At 56.5% G+C, this 21182-nt stretch overlaps 2 protein-coding genes across 6 annotated transcripts; one reads left to right on the top strand and one right to left on the bottom strand.

Annotated features, from left to right (window-relative positions):
• Positions 1-1978: 1978 nt before the first annotated feature.
• On the bottom strand, positions 1979-16040 carry MFSD13A (major facilitator superfamily domain containing 13A). 5 transcript variants are annotated; one of them, XM_056121008.1, is made up of 10 exons: positions 15965-16040; positions 15351-15536; positions 7515-7757; positions 7004-7086; positions 6079-6531; positions 5805-5928; positions 4291-4387; positions 3578-3749; positions 3303-3496; positions 1979-2273 (listed from the first exon to the last, which is right to left on the bottom strand). In XM_056121008.1, the coding sequence occupies exons 3-10, from the start codon at positions 7689-7691 to the stop codon at positions 2011-2013; spliced, it is 1563 nt and encodes a 520-aa protein (XP_055976983.1). In that variant the 5' UTR covers positions 7692-7757; positions 15351-15536; positions 15965-16040; the 3' UTR covers positions 1979-2010. The 5 variants fall into 5 exon arrangements, with proteins under 5 accessions (XP_055976983.1, XP_055976982.1, XP_055976984.1 ...); XM_056121007.1 differs by having other exon boundaries at positions 15351-15647; positions 15965-16033; XM_056121009.1 differs by lacking the exon at positions 15351-15536 and having other exon boundaries at positions 15965-16034.
• A 2744-nt stretch (positions 16041-18784) lies between these two features.
• CUNH10orf95 (chromosome unknown C10orf95 homolog) lies at positions 18785-19417 on the top strand. Its single transcript, XM_056120854.1, has one exon. The coding sequence runs from the start codon at positions 18785-18787 to the stop codon at positions 19415-19417; it is 633 nt and encodes a 210-aa protein (XP_055976829.1).
• The last annotated feature ends 1765 nt before the right edge of the window (positions 19418-21182 follow it).

Here is a 21182-nt window from a genome sequence, read left to right as displayed (position 1 = left end):
GATGTGGAAGTAGAGGATGAAAAGATCTATTTCCTAGAGCCCGAGGGTCCACCTTCTTTTCCTGAGGGGAGAGAGATCCAAGAGGCAAGGCAGAACCTCTTACATGCTAAGCATGTGCTGTCATACTGAGCTCCACCCCTGGCTCCAGAAGAGCCAACTTTTTTTTGGGGGGGGTCACACCCAGCGATGCTCAGAAGTTACTCCTGGCTCTGCACTCAGGAATTACTCCTGAGTGTGTTCAGGGATGCTGGGAATCAAACCCAGGTCAGCCACATGCAAGGCAAACCCCCTACCCACTGTGCTATCATTCCAGCCCCCAGAAACATTCTTATACACCGTGTAGCCCCTAAAAAACCTACTGACCTAGTACAAGAGTTAAGGAACTTGCCTTGCATGAGGCCAAGCCAGTTCAATCCCTAATACTGCTCAGGGGACCCAGCATTATCAGACACCAAACCTGGGCCTCTTGGACACAATGCATGCACTCCAGCTTTTGACTGATCTCCCCAGAAAGAATTATTGAGGTTGGGTCTGGTTTTGCATAAGACACAAGGAGGCTTCCAGAGCCAGAGAGAGAGCACAGCGGGTAGGGTGTTTGCCTTGCATGCGGTTGCCCCAGGTTCGACCCTTGGTACCCCATAGGGTTCCCCAAGCACCACCAGGAGTAACTACAGTACAGAGCCAGGAGTAATCCCTGAGCATCACCAGAGGTGACCCCAAAACAAAAACAAGATTAAAAAAAAATGACGCCTTAAAAACTACTCCCAGTTCTGTGCTCAGAAGCCCTCACAGTGCCAGGGACTGGACCTACACGCAGAGCATATGATCAGTCCACTCAGCTGTCTCCAGTTCCGAAGAAAACTTTTTTTCTTGTTTGTTTTGGGGACACACCCAGCAGTGCTCAGGACTTATTCCTGGTTCTGGACTCAGGAAGTCTCCTGGCAGACTCCAGGGATCATTTAGGATGCTGGAGATCAAACCTAGGTTGGCCTCGTGCAAGATCAAAGGCCTCCTCTCTGTACTATTGCTCCAGCCCGTGCCCCTGCTTTTTCAAAAAAGATGCACAACAAAGACCAATCCAGCCCCAAATGTCGCTTGTGCCCAAATGTCGCCTGAGAAGTGCCAACCTAGCACAGAAACTCTTCTCTCAACTGAACGCAGATGTCCACGCCAGACCCCAGACCCTGGAATGAAAATCCAGGGGGATAGGCCTCACGTCCGTCGGTCGGAAAGCTCCTTAGAATCACCAGAGTAGTTGGAGTGGCCGAGAAGCAGCCCCTTCCCTGCCCGCGGTGCCCAGCAACAGTCGGGGGCAACGGGCCAGGACGACAGCCACAGGCCTGGAAGTTCCTTCACTCTCAGGCTACACACCCCAGGGCAAATGTCCTTGGGTGCTCCTCCTATTCAGGGAGGAGGACTGGTGGCCACTTGCACTGCCCCTCCCAGTGCAGGCCTCAGGGACTCAAAAGAATGACTGACTTTAATCCAGCTGGAATGACACACACCTCATCGGTGGGGATGGGGGTGGAGGAGGGTTTCCTGCAGTGCCAGGGTGGGGGTTGGGGCCGGTGCAACTTCAGGCACAGCTGAAGCAGGGGACTGTGAGAAAGCACTGGAAGAAGGGTGGAGGGGAGTGGGTGGGTCTCGAGAAAGGGGGTCGACGTATCAAAAAATGGTTCCTGAGCCCGCACAGCGCACCAGCGCCAGCCCCGGCCGTCAGTGGACGGGCCAGCCCTGGCCCCCGTGCCTCTTGGTCCTCGTCTTCCATCTACGCCACAGGCGGGGCAGATCCCTGAGCACATCTGGAGTCATCTTTCCCGGGACTGGACAGCTGCCGGAGCTGAGAGCCTGGGACGCCTCAGTCTCATGAGTCCCTCTCATGCCCCGTCCTGCAGGCTGCACGTGAGGAAGGCGGGTGGGGGGAGGGGGGGAGGAGGACACCGGGCTGGCCAGTGGCGCCCGCCCCAGCCCTGGTGGTCTCCTCAACACAGCGGCCCCGCCGCCACCGGCTCACACCGTCTTCACGTCCAGGGGCTGGGCCTGGGCCAGGCTCTGGCGCTGGGCCTTGACCATGTGCAGGCGGCTCCCGTGCAGCGTGAACCGGGACCAGGTAAAGAGCTGCAGCAGGGCACAGGTGATGGGCACCAGCACCAGCAGGTAGAAGCAGCCCTGGCGGAGCGAAGGCGCCGGTGCTGGCGGCAGGGCCGGGGGCTCTGGCCACGGCTGGGCGCTTCCCACGGGGGCCAGCAGAGGCTGCTGGAAGAGGTCGTGACCTGGGGCAGAGCAGGCAGGAAGAGCAGGGTCAGGGGCCCGCGAGAGAGCACAGGGGGCGAGGCACCTGTCTTCACACAGCGGACCCCGGTTCCAGCACCCTCACTGCACACGGTCCCCCGGGAGTCCCTGAGACATCTCCTGCCCCGCCACCAAAAGAGATGAAGAGAAGGTCAGCCCAGCTTCCTCCCACAGCGCCATCACTGTGCCACAGACTGCCCACTCCCCCCAATGACCCTGTGTCCCCCGTTCTCCCTAAGGGTGAACAGCACCAACTCCGCTCAGTCTCTGGGGTCCAGCACACCCCAGGACCAAACACATCTCAGAGCAAACATTCTTCCCACCCCCCTTCCAGGTACCCCCAGGACCCAGCCTCAGAGGCAGCCACGGCCTCCCTCCAGCCCCCTCACCAAGCAGCCCCCAGCAGCTCACAGTTCAGACCCGGCACTGTCGCGGGGTCTCTGTCCATCTCCCCGCCTCCCCTTCCGGCCTCCTCTCCCGGCCGCCCCAGCCCCGGGACCTCGGCATGAGCTGCTCCCTCTCTCTGGAACTCAGGTTCTTTCTAGCACCCAATCCTTGCAATCAGCCCACGTCTTGAGCATCACCCCCGGGGGGGAGACCTAAGTCCCCATTAAGTAGCTTCTTCTCAGTCACAGAATTTTTACCATCACACAAACCACGCGGGGCATTTTTTGACTTGGCTGTAACAAAAGCCCGTCCCTTCCCCCAAACTGGAATATGAGTGTCATACGGGCAAGTCCGGTTCTGCCTTGCGGTGACTGCCCTAGATAAGCGCGAAGGGCAATGCCTGGCCCAGAAGGGGCATTTGTGAATGAGTGGGCGAGCCAAGGGACAAAGGGAAGAGCCTTCCCTGACACCCAGGGGGCGGCCAGAGGCGGCCCAGCAGCAGGGTGGACAGGCCAAGGGTGGGCCAGAGGCCATGCCCTCCCTTACTGCCCCTAGGGCCCCAGGAGGGGGGGGATGCTGCCCAAGCCTGCAGAGCCTGCTGCCTGCCCCGCCCCGCCCCTCACCTGTGTAGAAGCACAGCAGCCAGGTGCCCAGCAGTGGGGCGAAGGTCTGGCCCGGCTTGGTCACCAGCGCCACCATGCCAAAGAGGAGCGCCGAGGCGGCCTGCTTGCGGCGGTTCAACACCAGGTCCTCGTCCACCAGGTCCGTGACCACCAGGGTCAGCAGCTTGCAGGTGCCCTCGGTGAACACGCGGTTGCTGGCCGGGACGGAAACGGGGAGAGCGTGAGGGCGCGGGGCAGCGGAGGGAGCGGGCCGGGGCGGGCAGGGCAGCAGGTACCTGGCGATGAAGAGGCAGAGCAGGCCGGGCCGGTCGGGGCCAGCCAACAGCATGAGCACACTCAGGCCCAGCTTGAGCACGAAGAGCCCCCGCACCACGGCGTAGGCTCCCCAGCGGCGGCACAGGGACAGGAAGTAGAGGTTGTTGAGGTGGGGTGCAACATAGGAGATGCCTGGGGCGAGACGGGGTGCAGCCGGGTCAGGGGGGCCCCCATCGGCGTTCAGATGCCTGGGCTACGAGCGTCTTATCCGTGGCTTTCATGCCCACGGTCCCTAAAGCTAAGTACAGTGATGATCCTACTTGACAGATGAGAAATAGAGGCCCAAAGAAATGGCGGAGTGGGGGGGGGCGAGAGAGGGGAGGAGAGGAGGAGGGAGGGTGGGGAGGGGCCCTTGCCAGTCACTACCCGCACCCAGGCCTCGGGCTGCTCAGCAGACGCTGCAATACGCCGCCTCGCCTCTGGGTGGCACCATCACCAGGAGAAGCGCAGAATCGAAAGCAAGCACTCCCACCCACCCCGCACCCCCACCCCACCCTCACCCCCTTCCCTAGTGGCTGCCTGCGACTCCTTAGGAGAAGAGAGGTGAGACCACCGGGGCTAGATGAAAACCCCCGCAGCAGCTTCAGCTGGTTGAGCGGCTGTGTCTGCAGCCAGGACAGGATTCTGGGTACAAGTCTTTCGTCTTTGCCACCTGCCCAAAGCCCCCACTCACCCAGCAGGAAGGAGCCTGTGGAGAGGGAGATGCGGTCAGCCAACAGGTGCTCCAGGAAAAGGGGGAAGAAGTTGCTGTTGAAGTGACAGTGAAACACCTGCAACCCAACAGGGCCCGTGAGACTGCGCACAGAGGAGCGCGAGAGCCACAGGGGGGCGCTGCCCCCCATCCTTTGAGCAGCCTCATTCTACCCCCTTGGAACAGAACCTAAAACCAAATCCTGGAGTTTATTTTATTTTTTTTCCCAAGCTTTAAGGGATTATTCAATTACCACTAGAACAACTGAAAGTTTGTTTTTGTTTTTTGTTTTTTTTTTGCTTTTTGGGTCACACCCAGCGATGCACTGGGGTTACTCCTGGCTCTGCACTCAGAAATTACCCCTGGCGGTGCTCAGGGGACTATATGGGATGCTGGGAATCAAACCCAGGTTGGCCACGTGCAAGGCAAACGCCCTACCCGCTGTGCTATCGCTCCAGCCCCAAACAACTGAAAGTTTCTTTGCCATTGAAAACACCCTCGTGAAAAATAAACAATGACATAAATGCGAACTATTTCTAAATTTGGCTAGGCAGGTTGTAGGTCTGGCACATGGTATTCTGAAAGTTGTTGTCAAAAGGTCAAGGATGTGGCTCAGCAGTTAAGTGCATGTCTCACATGGGCGAGGCCCAGGATTCAATCACCAGCACCTCAACAACAACAACAAAGATTTAAAAAAATAAAAATGGTTGGGGCCGGAGAGAGAGTACAGTGGGTAGGGTATTTGCCTTACATGTGGCCGACCCAGATTAGATTCCCAGCATCCCATATGGTCCCCTGAGTAACTGCTGGGGGCAGTCAGGGGTAACCCCTGAGCATCGCTGGGTGTGACTCCCAACCCCCCCTCCAAAAAAAAGGATTGTCAAAAGTCCCCGAAGCCCCGTAACTGGGTAGGGGTTACTAAGTGATTAAATGCTGTAAGGTTGATCCTGGGAACCCCAAAAGTCAAACCTAGAGGTGCTTGGAAGCCACCAAGTCTACATGCAGTGGTGCCCAGGGGACCACGCAGTGCTGGGGTAGATCTGAGGCATGCAGAGCGGACACTCGGGCCCTTTGAGCTATGTCCCCAAAGCAAAGGCATATCTTTCACTTTTCCTAGAGGAGGACATGGCTGTAGCCGGCCTGGATGCACAGGAAGTTAAAAGCTCAGATGCGGGGCTGGAGAGATAGCACAGCGGGTAGGGCGTTGGCCTTGCACGCGGCCAACCCGGGTTCGATTCCCAGCATCCCATATTGTTCCCTGAGCACTGCCAGGAGTAACAACTGAGTGCAAAGCCTGGAGTAACCCCTGTGCATCGCCAGGTGTGACCCAAAAAGCAAAAAAAGGGAAAAAAAGCTCAGATGCTGCTGGACTCAAAGCATCTTAGCCTAGCCTGGACTCCCGCCACCAGATCATGCTGCAGTCCTCATTCATGGCCCAGAATGGATTTCCAGCCTTAAATGCATCTGGGGTTGGGGGTGGGGGGTGCTCCCCATACCTGCACCAGGTCCATGCCCACGAACCACAGGAAGTTCCGGTGGCGTGCCAGCTGCCGCAAGTACTGGCCCAAGGTGATGCTGCCCGTCTCCTCGCCCCCCACCAAGAGCCGCTCTCCGCACAGGCTAAAGGGCAGAAGGGTGTGAAGAAGGAAGGGCTGAGTCTGGGCCATGGGTCAACACCGCCTCCCCCACCCTGGGGAATCATCCCGCAGTGCCGGAACCAGACTGGGAGGGGGTGGGTGGGGAGCCGGGAGCCCGCACCCAGTCACTCACCTGCCATCCTCAGCCAGGGCTGGGCAGGCAGGCTCCCTGCTGGTGACCTCCACCCGCTGCCTCAGCAGCTGGGTGGCCCCCACGAAGCCCAGGCCAGAGCCAGCGGCCAGTGCCACACAGAAGGCACGGAAGGAAGAAAAGTCCTCCTTGTTCCAGAAGGCATAGGAGGCGAAGACCGAGAGGGAGCCGGCCGCGCTGAACAGGGAGCAGTAGAAGTTGAGGTGGGTGCGGCCGTGGGCCGAGACGGCCAGGTCAGCCAGCAAGGCGTGGTGGTGCAGGTCCACGAGCGTCAGGAAACCGTCGTAGAGGCACAGGCAGAGCAAGAACTGCAGGCCCGCGGGAGCCCAGGGCACCCAGAAGGCCAGGAACGACAGCGCCAGCAGCGGCCCGTGCCAGCCCAGCGCCCGCACCCGGGCCAACACCACGGCCCTGGAGGAGAGCTGGGGGCCCGACCTGCCGGGGACAGGAGGGATGTTGGGAGATGCCCCGCAGCCTGGGCCTGGGCCCCCGAGGCGGGAAGGAGGCCAGGGGGTAGACCTCACACTGGGCAGTTCCGCTGGGCCCTAATTCCTCTGCCCTCCATGTTCCTCCAGTGGGTACACGCGCTCCTCTGTTCCCTTGCCAGCCTGCCCTGGGCTAGCAGCCAGGGTAGAGGAAGACCCACTTCTCAGGACTGGGGGCGGGAGCCTGCCAGAGCCACCGAGTCTGTGGCCTGGCCCAGCTTTCCGGCCTGAGAGCCACCAAACAAGCTGGGGGCACATCACCCCATGCAAGCCAGACCACTTCCACAGCCTAGACACAGAGACCTCAGGAAGCGGGGAACCGGATCACAGCTAAGGTGCCCGTCCCCACCCCCCACCATTCCCAGCCATGGGGGGAGAGGGCAGGGAGCAGGACAGTTATGAGTCATCCCCAAGACACAAACCGGGTCTGAGAGCTCAGAAACCGACGGTCACTCAGCCAGCCGAACAGGGGGTCGTTGAGGCTGTTCCAGAGGAGAAACACGGCCTGCGGGCACAGGGGAGAGGAGGCGGGGGGCTTCAGGGCCCGGCCCCTGTCTGCTCGCCACCTCTCAAAGGTGGGTAGGGTCCTCGCCTTGCCTGTGGCCGGCACAGGTTTAATCCCCAGCCCCCCCTGAGCAAAGCCAGGAGCAAGCCCTGAGCACCGCCTGGTGTGGCCCTCCAGAACAAAACAAAAAGAAGACCCCATTTTCCTAGGGGCAGCCTTTTCTCATGCCCGTGCCCCTGCTAAAACCAGGCCACCCGGGACTGTCCGTCTCGACACCCCCAGCAGACCACCAGCTGGGAGATGGAAGCACATCAGCACACACCCGTGGGCACAGAGTGTCGCCCTGAGAAGACACCAGGGCCTCCAGCCCCTCACACCACTGGGGGCTGGGGGTGCCCGGCAGGCAAGACACCCCACTGCGGGCCTACCTCTCCGACCCAGAAGGCCACTTTGTTGATCTTGTACACGGAGACAAAGGTGTCCACATAGTAGAGCAGGAACACATTGTGCAGGACGGAGATGAAGAGGGCCAGGGAGCCATAGACCAGGGCTGTGGGCAGGCCCAGCAGCCAGGCCTGGAGCCCACCCAGCCCCGCCACTGCCATCCCAGTCTCAGGCCCCGAAGCTCTGAGGGAGGTGCATGGCCACGGGCTGTCTGGCCATCCTTGTCCCTGGGGGAAGAAGGAGCCGGTTAGCGACAGGGATCAAAGCCAACCAGCTCCTAACCCCAGACCCTGAGCTCCGACAGACTCGGTCCCGCTGGGAGAACACTGGTGTGTGAGATGAGACCCAGCCGGGAAATTATCTACAAAGTGTGGCTTAAAGCACCAGAGCCGGCCGCCACTACCCGGGACTAACCCCAGGCAGCTGAGAGGCGTGGGAAGGGAAGGCAGGCGGCCAACCCGAGCCAAGCCAAGTCATGTGCTCGGGACCTCCTACGAGCCCTGTGTCTGGGACAGAACCCTGGGCTCGCTGAAGCAAAGCGCCTGCAGGACAGCCTCCAGCAAGCGACTGAGATACTCAGCCAACTCTCCTTGACCGCTTCTGTGAACCAGAAATGGGGGGGGGGGGCGGAGGGGGTGCTGGGGTAAGGGCCTCAGTGGCAGAGCACGGGAGCTGGAGCAACAATGCAGCGGGTAGGGTGTTGCTCTGCATATGGCCAGCGGGGGTTCAATCCCTGGCACTCCATATGGTCTCTTAACCCCACCAGGAGTGAGCGCAGAGCCAGGGGTAAGCCCCAAGCACTGCTGGGTGTGGTCCAAAAGCCAGTCAACCAAACAACAACCCCAAAAAAGTGTAGAGCGCATGCCTAGAATGTGCCAGGCGCTCAGTTTGATCACCAGCATTCCTTGGCCCGTAGCATCCCTGAGTGTAACCCTGGTGGTCCTGAGCATCACGAGAAAGGAAGGGGGGTGGGGTGATCCAGTCTCAAAATATGCTCACTAAATGACGTTGGTGGTACTGTTATTTTTATCAGATCCCTACAAAGTTCACGGCACTGTAACAATATTACAGGGGAGTAAACTGAAGCTCAGAGACTCTAAGTGATTCATCCGATGTCACACAGCAAAAAAGATTTGAAGACAGGTATAGCATGTCAGGTAAGCCTTGTATGCTGGCAACCCTGGTTCAATCTTTAATACCACGTATGGTCCTCCGAAAACTGCCAGGAGTGATTCCCTGAGCACTGAGTAAAGCCCTAAGGACCGTGGATTATGGCCCAAAACCAAAAGAAAAAAAAAAGAAAACAAAAAGGAGAAAGAGAGGGATTTGAACCAAGTCCAGCCTGGTTACTAAACCTTTTCTGTTACTTGATCTCTCACCTGCTACTCACGTTCCAATGCACATAGGGCCGAACAGGAAAAGATGCTGTGGTATCAGTTTACTTAGGCAGGTAAGAGTGATAAAAATCCCCAACTGCTCCTGTACTTCGACTCTACATATTCACCTCAGGGAACTAACCTAAAGGAATGTATGCAAAGGTGTTCATGGCACCAGCACTTACAAACAGCAAAAAGTTGGCACAGGCCAAAGACGCAAATAAGGGACTGTCTGAGCAAGCAGAACGCTCTGCAGGAAGGTCTCCTCAACGTGTGGGAGAGAAGCTCAAGGATATGCCTCAGGAACAAAGAACAAAGAAGCACAGTGTCAGGTTTCCAAGCAGGACAACTCAAGCACAGAGCGGGCCCAGTGCCAACCGCGGGAAGGAACTCAGAGCCAGTGCTTTCAGCGGGCAGTGCTCCTCCACACGGCCTCCCGGGGAAGCCTGGTCCCCACAGACATAGCGACTGGGAAGGGCTGCGAAGGCCCAAGGTCCTACACTTTGATTTTCACTCTGTTTGGGGGCAGGGAGCACCGGGCCAGATCCTGGACTCCTGCGTGTGAAACGTGTGCTCCTATCTCTGAGTCATCAGCCCAGCCGGACATTCTGCAACCACACAAGGCTCCCGGCGAGCCACTGGCCCAGGGCCAGAGTCCAGGCAGCAGAGAGGCGTCGCATCTGTCTTGTTATTTCCTCTGCATTTGGGAGCCGGAAATAATCAGGGACTCTTCCTGACTGTTCTGGTGGCTCCGGCCCACGGGGCACCAAGGATGGTACCTGGGCTCAGCTCACTGAACTCTCTCTGGCCCCTGCACTTGGTTCTAAATCTGCAAGCTAGACTAAGGTTATTGTTAGCAGACAAATAGAAAATAAGCATTTAGGATGATAAATGAGGGGCCCACTTGAGAGATTATTACTATGAAAAACTTTCAGACCTTCTGTAGGATGAAGAGTCCCTCAGAGAAGGTGAGGGGGCTTTAGATTTATTCTGCTTTTCTCATTTCAGAAAATAAATCCCCAAGTAAATCTTGACCTCATTAGGAAAGCTGTGGGGGAGGGAGCAGGGTCTTCCTTCTGCCAAAGTCCCTAAGTTGAATGTGCCCCCTCTCCTCCTTCCACCCCCAAAATACCTTCATGTCCTAACACCAGGACCTGGGAGTGTGACCTGATTTCAACAGGATCTCTGTAGTTGTAAACAACTTAACTTTGAAGTCAGACTGCTGGGAGGTACCCAGAGCCTATGGCCAACATGGCACAAGAGAGAGCAAACTGGACAGAAACCCACGCAGAGGGACGCGAGAAGCTGCGAAGGCGGAGAAGGTGCAAAGGCAAACAAGGTGCAAAGGTGAAGAAGGTGCAAAGGTGAGGAAGGTGCAAAGGTGGAGAAGCTGCAAAGGAGGAGTGATACAGCTCCAAGCCAACAGACTCCCAGAACTAGTCACCAGAGGAGACTGGATGAGGCAGATTCTTTCCTTTCTTTTTTTTTTTTTTTTTCCTTTTTGGGTCACACCTGGTGATGCACAGAGGTTATTCCTGGCTCTGCACTCAGGAATCACCCCTGGCGGTGCCTGGAGCCTCCAGAGGGAGCACGGCCCTGTGACCCTGTGATGTCTTGGTTTCGACCCAGACACTGAGAGTGTGAGAGCCCATTTTGGTTGTTTCCAGGCAGCCCGTGTGGGGTCCGTGATGCTAGACAGGCCTGGATACTCGCACTGGCCCTTGGGCCGTCTCTGCTCAGCCATGTACAGGCACACGGCGGGGCAGCCACTTCCGCTTCCCATCAGTCAGGCCCTGAGAGTCCAGCAGGAGCAGCAGCAGCCCCAGGACCTGTCCTGGCCCGCCGGCCTCCTCGGCTCCTCTCCCTGCCCAGCCTGCCAGGGCCTCCTGCTTGGCCCATGCCGGATCAGTTCTTCAAGCCGGCTCTCCTCCGACCAGGCCTTTGCTCTTGAACCTTGCTGCCTCCACCCTCTACAACCTGGGGCGGGGCAAAAACATTTCAGGCAAAGAGAAGTCACAAGGAGAGAAAGTTTAAGCCGCCCGGTTCTAAAACACTTAGGGAAACGTGTTGAGCACTTTGGAGATTAAGTACCAATAACCCTTTCAGAGCTCCATAAAATGAAAAGGACCCCATACAAGGCTGGGGTGCTCGATGCTAGAACTCAGTTTATTCTGTCATTCTCCTTCTAAATTTTATGCATTAGGGTTCTGGGTCCACCGGACTCCGCGCCAGGCTGTTTTCACTAGGGGCTCCCCAGAGGGGGGTGTGTGAGAGCCCTCCCCATCCCAAGAGACCCAGCCCCAGAAGCTGACCTCCACTGCCCAACCACTGCCATGCTCCAGGATGCTTTCCACATGCTCACATCACTGTATCACTGTCATCCTGTTGTTCATCGATTGCCTCGAGCAGACCCCAGTAACATCTCCTTCATCCTAGCCCTGAGATTTTAAAAAGTGCCACATTCGAGGCTCTTTCAGGGTCAGGAGGATGAGACCCATTATTGTTACTGTTTTGGGCATACTGAATACACCATGGGGAGTTTGCCAGACTCTGCCGTGTGGGCAGTACACTCCTGGTAGCCTGCCAGGTTCTCTAGAGTAAGAACTAGATAATAAGATGTCGCGAGGCTGCAAATGCGGCCGCGCGCTTCCAGGAGCAGGGTTTTATAGTCTCTGAGTCTTTGCCGTTGATGGGATTACATAGTGTGTGTGTGTGGGGGGGGGAAGTTGATGGGTGGAACACCTACATACTGGAAGATGGGGGATCTGCATGGAGGAGGCCCAGTCCCAATTCGAGCAGGCTTGGAGATCTACGCCCCAGGTCCCATACACCTGGGTTCCTTGGCCCAGTGAACATATTCCTGGCCACTTTCACGGCCGCGTAACACATCATAAGACACCCCCTACCCATTTTCCATAATTACCACGCCATATTTGATGGGATTCAGACAGCAGGCAACAAATCATAGAGGGAAATATAGATATATATGTCTCTCAGAGAGCCCGGCAAGCTACCGAGAGTATCCTGTCCGCACAGCAGAGCCTGGCAAGCTACCCGTGGCATATTCGATATGCCAAACACAGTAACAATAACGGATCTCATTCCCCTGACCCTGTAAGAGCCTCCAGTGCAGAAGCATTGGGAAAGATGAGTAAAGAGAGGCTGCTAAAATCTCAGGGCTGGGACGAACGAAGACGTTACTGGCGCCCGCTCAAGTAAATCAATTAACAAGGGGATGACAGTGATACAGTGATACAGGGGTTCTGGGGCCATACTCAGCAGTGCTCAGCAGTTACTCCTGGCTCTGTGCTCAGGAGACCAGGGAAGGAAACGGGGTCTGCAGGGCCAGCACCTTGCCTCCTGTCCTCTGTGGCTCTCGTCTTTGTCCTGGTCACTTTCTCTGATCCCCAGTGCCTTTCAGCACTCTGTGCTGCATGGTCAAAGCCTGTGCAAGAAGTGAGGCGTCTGCCACCAACCAGATGCCAATGGCCTGCCTGTTTGCTGGACGGGAGCCCGATCCCCACCTGTGACCTCATGCACCTGGGGAGAGCTTGGTTTTCCATCCCAACCACACCTCCTGTGAACAGCGGTGACACAGACAAGATGATGATGAATCTGCCTGAGCCTTGGTTCCCTCACCTGTAAAATGGGGGGTAACACAGCCTATGTTGATGGGAGGGCGAGAGGACTAAAGGAATAGTTCAGAAGTACCATATCTATTGGGTAGAAACCACTTTGAAATTGACTCTTTCTGGGCTGGCTTACAGCAGGTCAGGCAAGGGCAGGGGAACCTCTGTTTTTGTACTTTTTTTTTTTGCCTTCTGGGTCACACCGAGTGATGCTCAGGAATTGCTCTTGGAGGTGCTCAGGAGATCATATGGGATGCCAGGGATTGAGGAATCAAACCCGGGTCAGCAGCATGCAAGGCAAACCCCCTCCCCTCTATACTATTTGGCTGGTGGGGGAACCACGAATGAGAAGCAGTCCCTTGAACAGAAGCAGATAGGAACAGGGCCCAGGAGAGTCAGAGAAGGCCTGCAAGGATCAGAAAGCCCCTACAGAAGGAACCAGAGGCCCCACAATCTGTCCGCAGCTGCGGGAGGTTTCACTTCCGCGCCTGTTTCTCCCCCGGAAATGAACCCCCCCATCTCACTCTGTCCGAGCAGAGAACAACAGTCGTGCTTTTCTGGGGAGCCACAGCCTGGGGCCCACACCCAGGCTCCTGGCATAATCTAGGGAGAGGGGTTTGATCACCTTCTGACAATCCCATTTCCACCCTGGCATGGTCCAGGGAGCCCCATGGCCTGAGTCCATCCCATCCCTTTGCTGGCCTGCCTTGAACCAGTCACTTCAATCATGCCCCCCCTAACCCAACTAAATCTGTCACCTGGTCTACAAAGTGGGGGTGAGAGTAACCGATTAGGGGCCAGAGTGACAGTACAGCGGGTAGGGCATTTTCCTTGCACACGGTTCACCTGGGTTTGATCCCCAGTATCCCATATGGTCCCCTAAGCACTGCCAAGAGTAATTCCTTCATGCAAAGCCAGGAGTAATCCCAAAGTATCACCAGGTGTGACCCCCCCCCCCAAAAAAAAGAAAGAGTGTTATCTTAGAAATTGTGGAAATAAAATGCAAGAAATGAGGCACCAAGGATATAATGTCTGGCACAGAGGCTGCTTAATGGACCATAAAGGACACTTTCCATGTCTCTGGGGTTGGGTTTTGTCACTTTAAAGGGCTTCCGTTTCTGTTCCCTTTGCCAAATCCATGGTTAAGTTGTCCTGCCAGTATCCAACCCTGAGGCCTCTCCCTGCCAAGCATATCCTGCCTTCCCCCAAATTCTTTTCTAAAAGCCACCTCCACACCTTTGTTCCTGCTGTTCCTTCCATCTAAAATACCCAATAAAGAACTACACTCCATTCTCAGGCAGAAGTGACATGCCTGGCTTGCACACATCATCACCCTGAATCCTAATGATCACTTGACATCCTGTTACTCATCAATTTGCTCAAGCAGGCACCAGTAATGTCTTCATTCCAATTGTAATGATACCTTATGAATTTCAGATCCATTTTATAAACAAACAAAGCAAGGCTCTGATGGTGAAATACTTGGTCCCAAACCTCAAAGTTCTTAGGTGCTAGGACCAGTATTCACAAAGGTGCTTTAATTTAAAGAACTTGATTTCTGGGGAAATTTCAATGTCCCCACCGAGTGTGGCCCCCAAACAAAGACACACAGACCTCACATCACCATGCCCCTCACGCCACCTCCACACTAAGGTAATTGAATGAATGATGACCTAGGTTTGGTCCCCAGCACTGCAAAACAATTAATAATGCTGCTGATTCCAGACTCAGTTTGGCATCACAAGCCTTCCTGAGTATCCCAAGTCACGGATTCTCACCCCATTCTACCCCTTAGCTCCTGTCTCAGGACCCAAATGCCGCCTTCATTCTCTTCCTGCCAGTAAGCTCAGTTCCTTGTTAGTGGCGCCAATTCCTGCTCCTGCGTTTACCAGCCTCCACCACAGAGAAGATGCTCAAGACCAGCTGGGCTGCACCCCTGAAAAGGCAAGAATGGCTGCTACAGCCCTGGGAGAGAAGAGGAGATGCCATAGGAGGGGGGCCCACTGTGATCCTCCTTTTCTGCTGGAGCAGGAGGCAGAGAGAGGCAGCCCCTGCACCCCGCTGAGTAGAGCCAGCTAGCCAGGCCAGAAAGAAACACTAACAGCAAAGTTGACACATCTTCAACTTTTACCCAGTGCCACTCTCCCCGCCTCCAGAAAACCACCTGGGAGAAGAGCTCAGAGCAGAGAAAGAGCATCAGAGCAGTTACGCTAAGAGGGAAGCTGAGAGGGAAGCGGGAGAAAGGGTTTTGCAAACCACCTGGGGGACAGTGATCTCCAGGGAAGGAGCCCCGTTTTCCGGCCGCTGGGCGATAAAGTCCTGGAAACAGTAGCCCCTCCTGGATTTCTGAAGCAACGACAGTGAGTGGGGAGGGGGTGGAGGGCGGTGGATTGGGTAGAGCAAACCAGGCATGCCAGAGCAGACCCCTGGAGCCAGGGGTGGCACTGAGCTGGTGGGCGTTTGCTTCTGCGGGTCTAGGGGAGCAGGGAGAGGGGGCTGCCTATCGGTAAGCATGATGTAGAACGGGGAATCCCGGGCGAGGAGCGCGCTTGGTCCTCTCTCGCCGCAGCCGAGAAAACACAACGTCCCTTCCCGGGAGTTGGCGGAAACGGAGGGAGGGTGTAAATACCCTATGCAAATATTAGGAGTGCTGACCTCTGAACTGCCCGCTGTTTCCCCTTTCACATCCCGGCTCCCCGGCTCCCCGCGCGGCCTCACCCCCCACCTCCCCCGCGCAGAGACGGCCCGGCCAGGGGTCACCCTCCGTCCCATTACTGATGGTTGCATCCTCCTCAAGCGGGAAATGAAGTTGCACCTGATTGCAGGAGGGACCTTCTTCCTTTCCGCCGGTGGCCACGGCGCTCGGGCGGGTGAGCAGCTTCGCCGCGGGGCGCAGTCTGAGCCCAGCCCAGGTGGCCCCGTGGCTAACTGAAAGCCGGCGCTGAAGCGTGCGGTGGTTCTGCAGTCCATCCGCGCGTTACATATCGGCCGACGGGCTGCTCTGCAATCCCGAGGTCCAGGCATCACCCCAACTAATCCAATCGGAATCTCCAGGGGTCGGGCCCCCGCTTCTGCGTTCCTTTCAAGCTCCCCAAGGGTTTCTACTACGCCACTAGGGGTGAGAACCATCGTGATAATGAAATGATCTCAGCCTGATGAGTGGATGACACGGATCCCCATCAGATGCGCCCCGCTCTCCCCGCGCCCTCCCCTGCCCGCTGCAGCTCTCACCCTGATCCGGGGGCGCACACGCCTGCACCCCATCCAAGGTCTCTCCCAATCCACAATCTCATCACTTTAAGGACCCTGCAAAATCCCTCACGACTCCCTGACAGGCAACGTTCCTACCCTCCTTGGGTCTGCCCTTGGGTCTGCGTGGCCCCCACATTCGCCCTGCCCCGGACTCCCGGCCACCCGGCAGCCCCTCACCGCAATCGAGGTAGTCGAAGCCTCGTCCCGCGGCTGCCCAGCCAGGTGCGAGCCAGCGCGCCTGCGCACAAGCGGCCGCCGGCTTTCACAACTCAGGCCCCGCCCCCACCCAGCGATTGGCTCCGCGCCGCTGGACCTCAGTCCTGCAGGTGGCCAAGCGCGAAGCTGCCGACGCCATATTTGTCGAGGGCTACTGCCCTTACTGATCAAACCGAGTTCGATCCCCATCCCTTCATAGGGTTCGCTCGAGCCCAGCAAAAGTGGTCCCTAAGCGCAGGGTCAGGGGTCAGCCCTGAGTACCACCAGTTGTGGCCCAAAACAGCCTCCTCCTCCCTTCCCCCCCAAAAAGGACATCGACCCCAGTAAGGAAGGTGAGCTAGATTACTGACCCAAGAATCCTGACTCACCCTAATCTTTCTCTTCCAGGAATACTTAACTTCAGTTCAAATCGGATTTGTTTTTTCTTTAACTGGAAAGTATGCCTTTGGTTTTTGGGAGGCCACATCCACTGGGGCTCAGCGCTTACTCCTGGCTCTGCTCTGAGGGATTGCACCAGGTGATTCTCAGGGGACCATGTGGGATTCAGAGGAACGAACCTGGATAGGACACCTGCAAGGTTAGCGCCTTATCTGTGACCAGGTCTTGGAATGGAAAGAGGGTGGGGCAGGGAATTTGAGCAGATACCCTAGTTCAGCCTCCACAGTTACTGCCCCTAGGCCAGTGGTCTGAGTTAGACTTGGGAGAGAGCTCAGTTAGGAATAGAAATTATGCCAGACTGGAGAAATAGCACAGAAGTTAAGGCACTTCCCTTACTTGTAGTTGCTTCAGCCACAACCTTGGTTCAGTTCTGGCAGTGTTTATGGTTCCCTGAGCACTGCCAGCGGTCACACATGAGCACAAAGCAAGGAATATCGCCTGAGCACTTTGAGTGTAGCCCAGAGATAGAAGTAGGCCCTGACCACTTCCAGGAAACAAAGTAGAAATTATATTGCCATGTGGGTGTAAAAGTCCTTCTCATGGATAGCTGGGCTTGGAAAGATGCTGAGATGCTGAGAATCTAGGAGATCTCTGGGCATTACTGGTGACATCATTTGAATTCATGGGAGAGGGGGAAGGCAAGTACTACAATCTGCCAGCCCAACAATTAGGGATAAGTATCAACTTGAATAATCAACAAAACTGCTACCCACCCCACTGGGGAAAAAGAGGTGAGGGGTTGAGTGAGAGCTTCAGGGAGGGCCACCGGAGCTCAGACAGGCTTGGGCTCACCATGTCTGAGTGATGTTATTGGTGGGAGGGGGGAAGGGGCAGGACACACCAGGCAGTGCTTAGGGCTTACTGCTGGCTCTGCACTGAGGAATCACTCCTCGTGTGCTCAGGGGACCATATGGGGTACCAGGGATTGAATCTGGGTTGGCCACGTGCAAGGCAAGCATTCTACCTGCTGCACAATTACTCCAGTCCCTAGTGCTCAACCTGTCTAAATGAAGCAACTTGCTGGTTTCACCTAAGTCCCTTCTGGCTTCAAATTCCACTGAGCTCCTCCTAACAGGCTCTGTGACCTTGGGAAAGTGGCCTGGAGTTTCTGAGCTTCTGGGCCCTTATCTTTTAATAATATTAAAGGAACACAACATGCCTTGTTCTTAAGTGATAATAACAAACTAGTTCATTTGTAACCTCCTAGAGGCCAGGAGAGGGAGACACAGAGAGACACAGAGAGCAGCCCCCACAGGAAAGATAAGGCTAATACTGTAGGCGTTTTGAGAAGACACAGGATTGAATTTGACGCAGACTGTAACTGGTGGTGTAAGTCTGGGCTAGTGTCGGAGTTAGAATGCATGTACTGTGTCCCACCCTGGGGCAGGAGTTAGAATGCATGTACTGTGTCCCACCCTGGGGCAAACGGCCTCCTGCCTGCTGTGGGAGGTGGATATTAGCCCACTTCCTTTCTTAGGGCTGCTGTGACCTTGAAGTTAGAGGCTCAAAAGTTTTCATTCACTACGGGCTGGAGCCACAGCACAGCGGGTAGGATGTTTGCCTTGCACGCGGCCGACCGGGGTTCGATTCCCAGCATCCCATATGGTCCCCGAGCACCGCCAGGGAATTCCTGAGTGCAGAGCCAGAAGTAACCCCTGTGCATCGCCAGGTGTGACCCAAAAAAAAGGGAGGAAAAAAAAGCTTTCATTCACTATCTGTTGTAGACGCTTCTGTGCATGGCTAGGATAAGCCGCTACCTGGAGCAGCTAGGAGAGCAGGGTGTGGGCACATCAAGCTAACTTGATAAGAAAAGACACAAGGATACCCTCAGTGGTGATGTGAGGAGGGCATTCCTGGGCACAGGCCTTCGCTTCTAATCTGGGTCCTATCTGGCCAGCAAACTCACCACTGTGTCCACACAGGCTAGCTGGCGCCTGGCCAGCCCGAGGTGTTTCCCTTTGCCTAGAAACCAGGAGGTGTGACTGAGGCCTGGCATGGGGGAGAGAGGAACCCTGTTCTCTCTAGCTTCCCCAAATGCCCAGGACCAGCTCCCCCAGGCTGAAGGAGATACGTGAGTTGAAGGGAAACTACCTGGGAAGGGTCCTTCAGGGCTGAGGGCTTGGAAAGGTGGTTCTTTTATTTATTTATTTGCTTTTTGGGTCACATGGGGTTTGGGGCCAAGCCTGGGGAGAGAAAGGGTGCGGAGGGGGATGAACGCCTTAGGAGGAGGTTCCTTACAGCCCACGGGGGCCAGATGAAAACACCTGAGCCACACGCTCACACTGCAGGTCTGGGTCAGGACGAAGCCCCAGGTGCTGAGAGCCGATTCCTGCGTTTCGGACCATGTTCTCATACTGTCTGGCGTCAGGGGAGGGCATCTGGCCGCCGCTGCAGCCCGTCACCTATGCCTACCTGCCCACGCCCTGGCTACTGCCCCCCATCCAGGCCCACAACTTCTGCAGCCGGCCGCAGGGCATGACCGCAGGTGAGCCTGCGGGGCCCCGAGAATTCCACTACTTCCACGGTCCCACGGCCGCGCCGTCCTGGGGATGGGCCTTCCCGCAGGCTTACGCGGCCGTCGTGCGCCCGCCCTTCCCCGCAGCGGGTTACCAGGGGTCGGCGGGGAGGCCCGAGAGTGGGGCGCCGTGGCCCGAGGGCAGCAGCGTGCAGGCCGAGCTGCGCTGGGGCCGCGTGGAGCGCGTGCTGGGCCCGGGCCTCGAGCTGCCCGACTTCGTGCTGCTGGAGCTGCGGCGCGTGTACGGCACGTACCCGCACACCGACGCGCGCGTCACCTACCGCGGCGGCGAGTTCCTGGTGCAGGCGGCGCCGCGCGCGCGCGAGCCCGAGTACCGCGTGGAGAGGCGCGTGGCGCGCGTGCCGGCCGGCAGGGGCAGCCGCGACAGCAGCCCGGGCCCCCCCGGGGCCACCGAGCGCAAGCCAGGTCGCCGGAAGAAGAGGAGAGGCCTCCTGGGCTGAGCACGTGGGTAAGCCCCGGAGCACGCGCGCCTCCAGCCCCCGCGGCCAACGCTGCCCCTGGCACCTGCATCTGCTCGCTAACCTGGACTGCCACGCTGCGCGTTACTCTCACACTCCTGTTGGCGGGCAGCAGGAAGGCCAGGACTTCTGCGTGCCTGATCCACCTCCGTTGGGCTTGGGAACTGAACTCATCCTCTCTCCAGTTTGTAGCACTGTAGCACAGTCCTCCCAATGTTCATCAATTTGCTCGAGCGGGCATCAGTAACGTCTCACAACAAATTGTGAGAATTGTTGTTACTGTTTTTTAGCATATTGAATACCTCACCGGGAGCTTGCCAGCCTTTGCCAAGTAGGGGAGATACTCTCAGTAGTTTGCCCGGCTCTCCAAGAGGGGTGGAGGAATCGAACCCTGGTCGATCATGTCGGCTGCAAGGCAAACGCCTTACCCACTGTGCTATCGCTCCAGCCCTCCCCAGTTTGTAGTGCAAAGTAATTCAAGGACCTAAGTCCGTTGTCTGCTGTGGGCCAGACAACGACTGTTTTTTTGTTTTGTTTTGTTTTGTTTTTGGGTCACACCCGGCGATGCACTCAGGGATTACTCCTGGCTATGCTCAGGGGACCATATGGGATGCTGGGAATCGGAACCCGGGTCAGTTGTGTGCAAGGCAAACGTCCCACCCCCTGTGCTATTGCTCCAGCCACACAACAACCATTTTCATATTTCGGGTCGGGTGTTTCCCTACCTATGTAACAGGAGCCCAATTTCCTGCTGGGATAGAAGGAGCAAGGGAGTTGCGAGGCCTGGGCGAATCAGAGTGAATGGATCTCTGAAATAGTGGACCTCCCTACCCAGCTGGCCTGGCTGCTCTTCATCCGCTCTCCCCCAGGGTACCGCTGACCCCTCTTCTAGCATCCCTGGTCCTGTTGGCCACCTCCTACCCTCTGAGGGCTTTCTGATCTGGTGATGAGGTGAGAGGCAGAGCCAAGGAAGGGATGCTAAAGACAGACTTCGAACTGACTATTTCCAGTGATGTAAGCGTTCTCTGAGACTCCATGTCTTTACTGTGAATGAATATGACCTCTTCCCCTTCTGCTATAAAGTTCGCTACATTTGGAATATCTGTTGAATAAATGGCACAGTCTCCTGATTCTTGCTAAATTTCTTTGTGTCTGTCTCTGGGGTAGGGATGGAGTGATGGAGTGGGGCAGGGAAGGGGGCCACTGCCCCCAGCTCTGTGTTGGAGAGACGGGAGGTGCCAGGTCTCTTGTGCATGTGCTTGAACTTCAGTACAATAGACTTTTTTCGTTGGGGTGCGGGCCCACCTGGCAATGTACACACCTGGCAATGTTCAGGGCTTACTCTGGCTTTGTGCTCAGGAATCACTCCTGGTGATGCTTGGGGGTCCATATGGGATGCCAGGAATCAAACCCTGGTGGGCCACATGCAAGGCAACACCTTACCCACTGTACAATTTTTCTGACCCTAGTACAACCGTCTTTAATAAGTTGAAGTTGGCAAATATTCTTGATATTCTAGGAGGTTGCTGGAGGGTTAGACTACATAAACAGTTTTAGCTATACTTGGCTCAACTGACAGTGCTTGGATTGAACTGGGGTTGAGTGCATGCAAGGCAATTGCCCTGACCCCCATACTATCTCTCTGGCCCCATGATGGTTGACTTTGATCTTTGAAGCACCAAAGATCATGTTTTTCTCTTTGTCCTGGTTCCTACAGAGCTCAGAGGCAAATCTACTTAGTATCTGG

This window comes from Sorex fumeus, unplaced genomic scaffold (assembly GCF_029834395.1).
Source record: "Sorex fumeus unplaced genomic scaffold, SorFum_2.1 ptg000043l, whole genome shotgun sequence".
In the NCBI taxonomy this organism is placed as follows: Eukaryota; Metazoa; Chordata; class Mammalia; order Eulipotyphla; family Soricidae; genus Sorex; species Sorex fumeus.
This window is presented reverse-complemented; position numbering and strand designations above follow the sequence as displayed.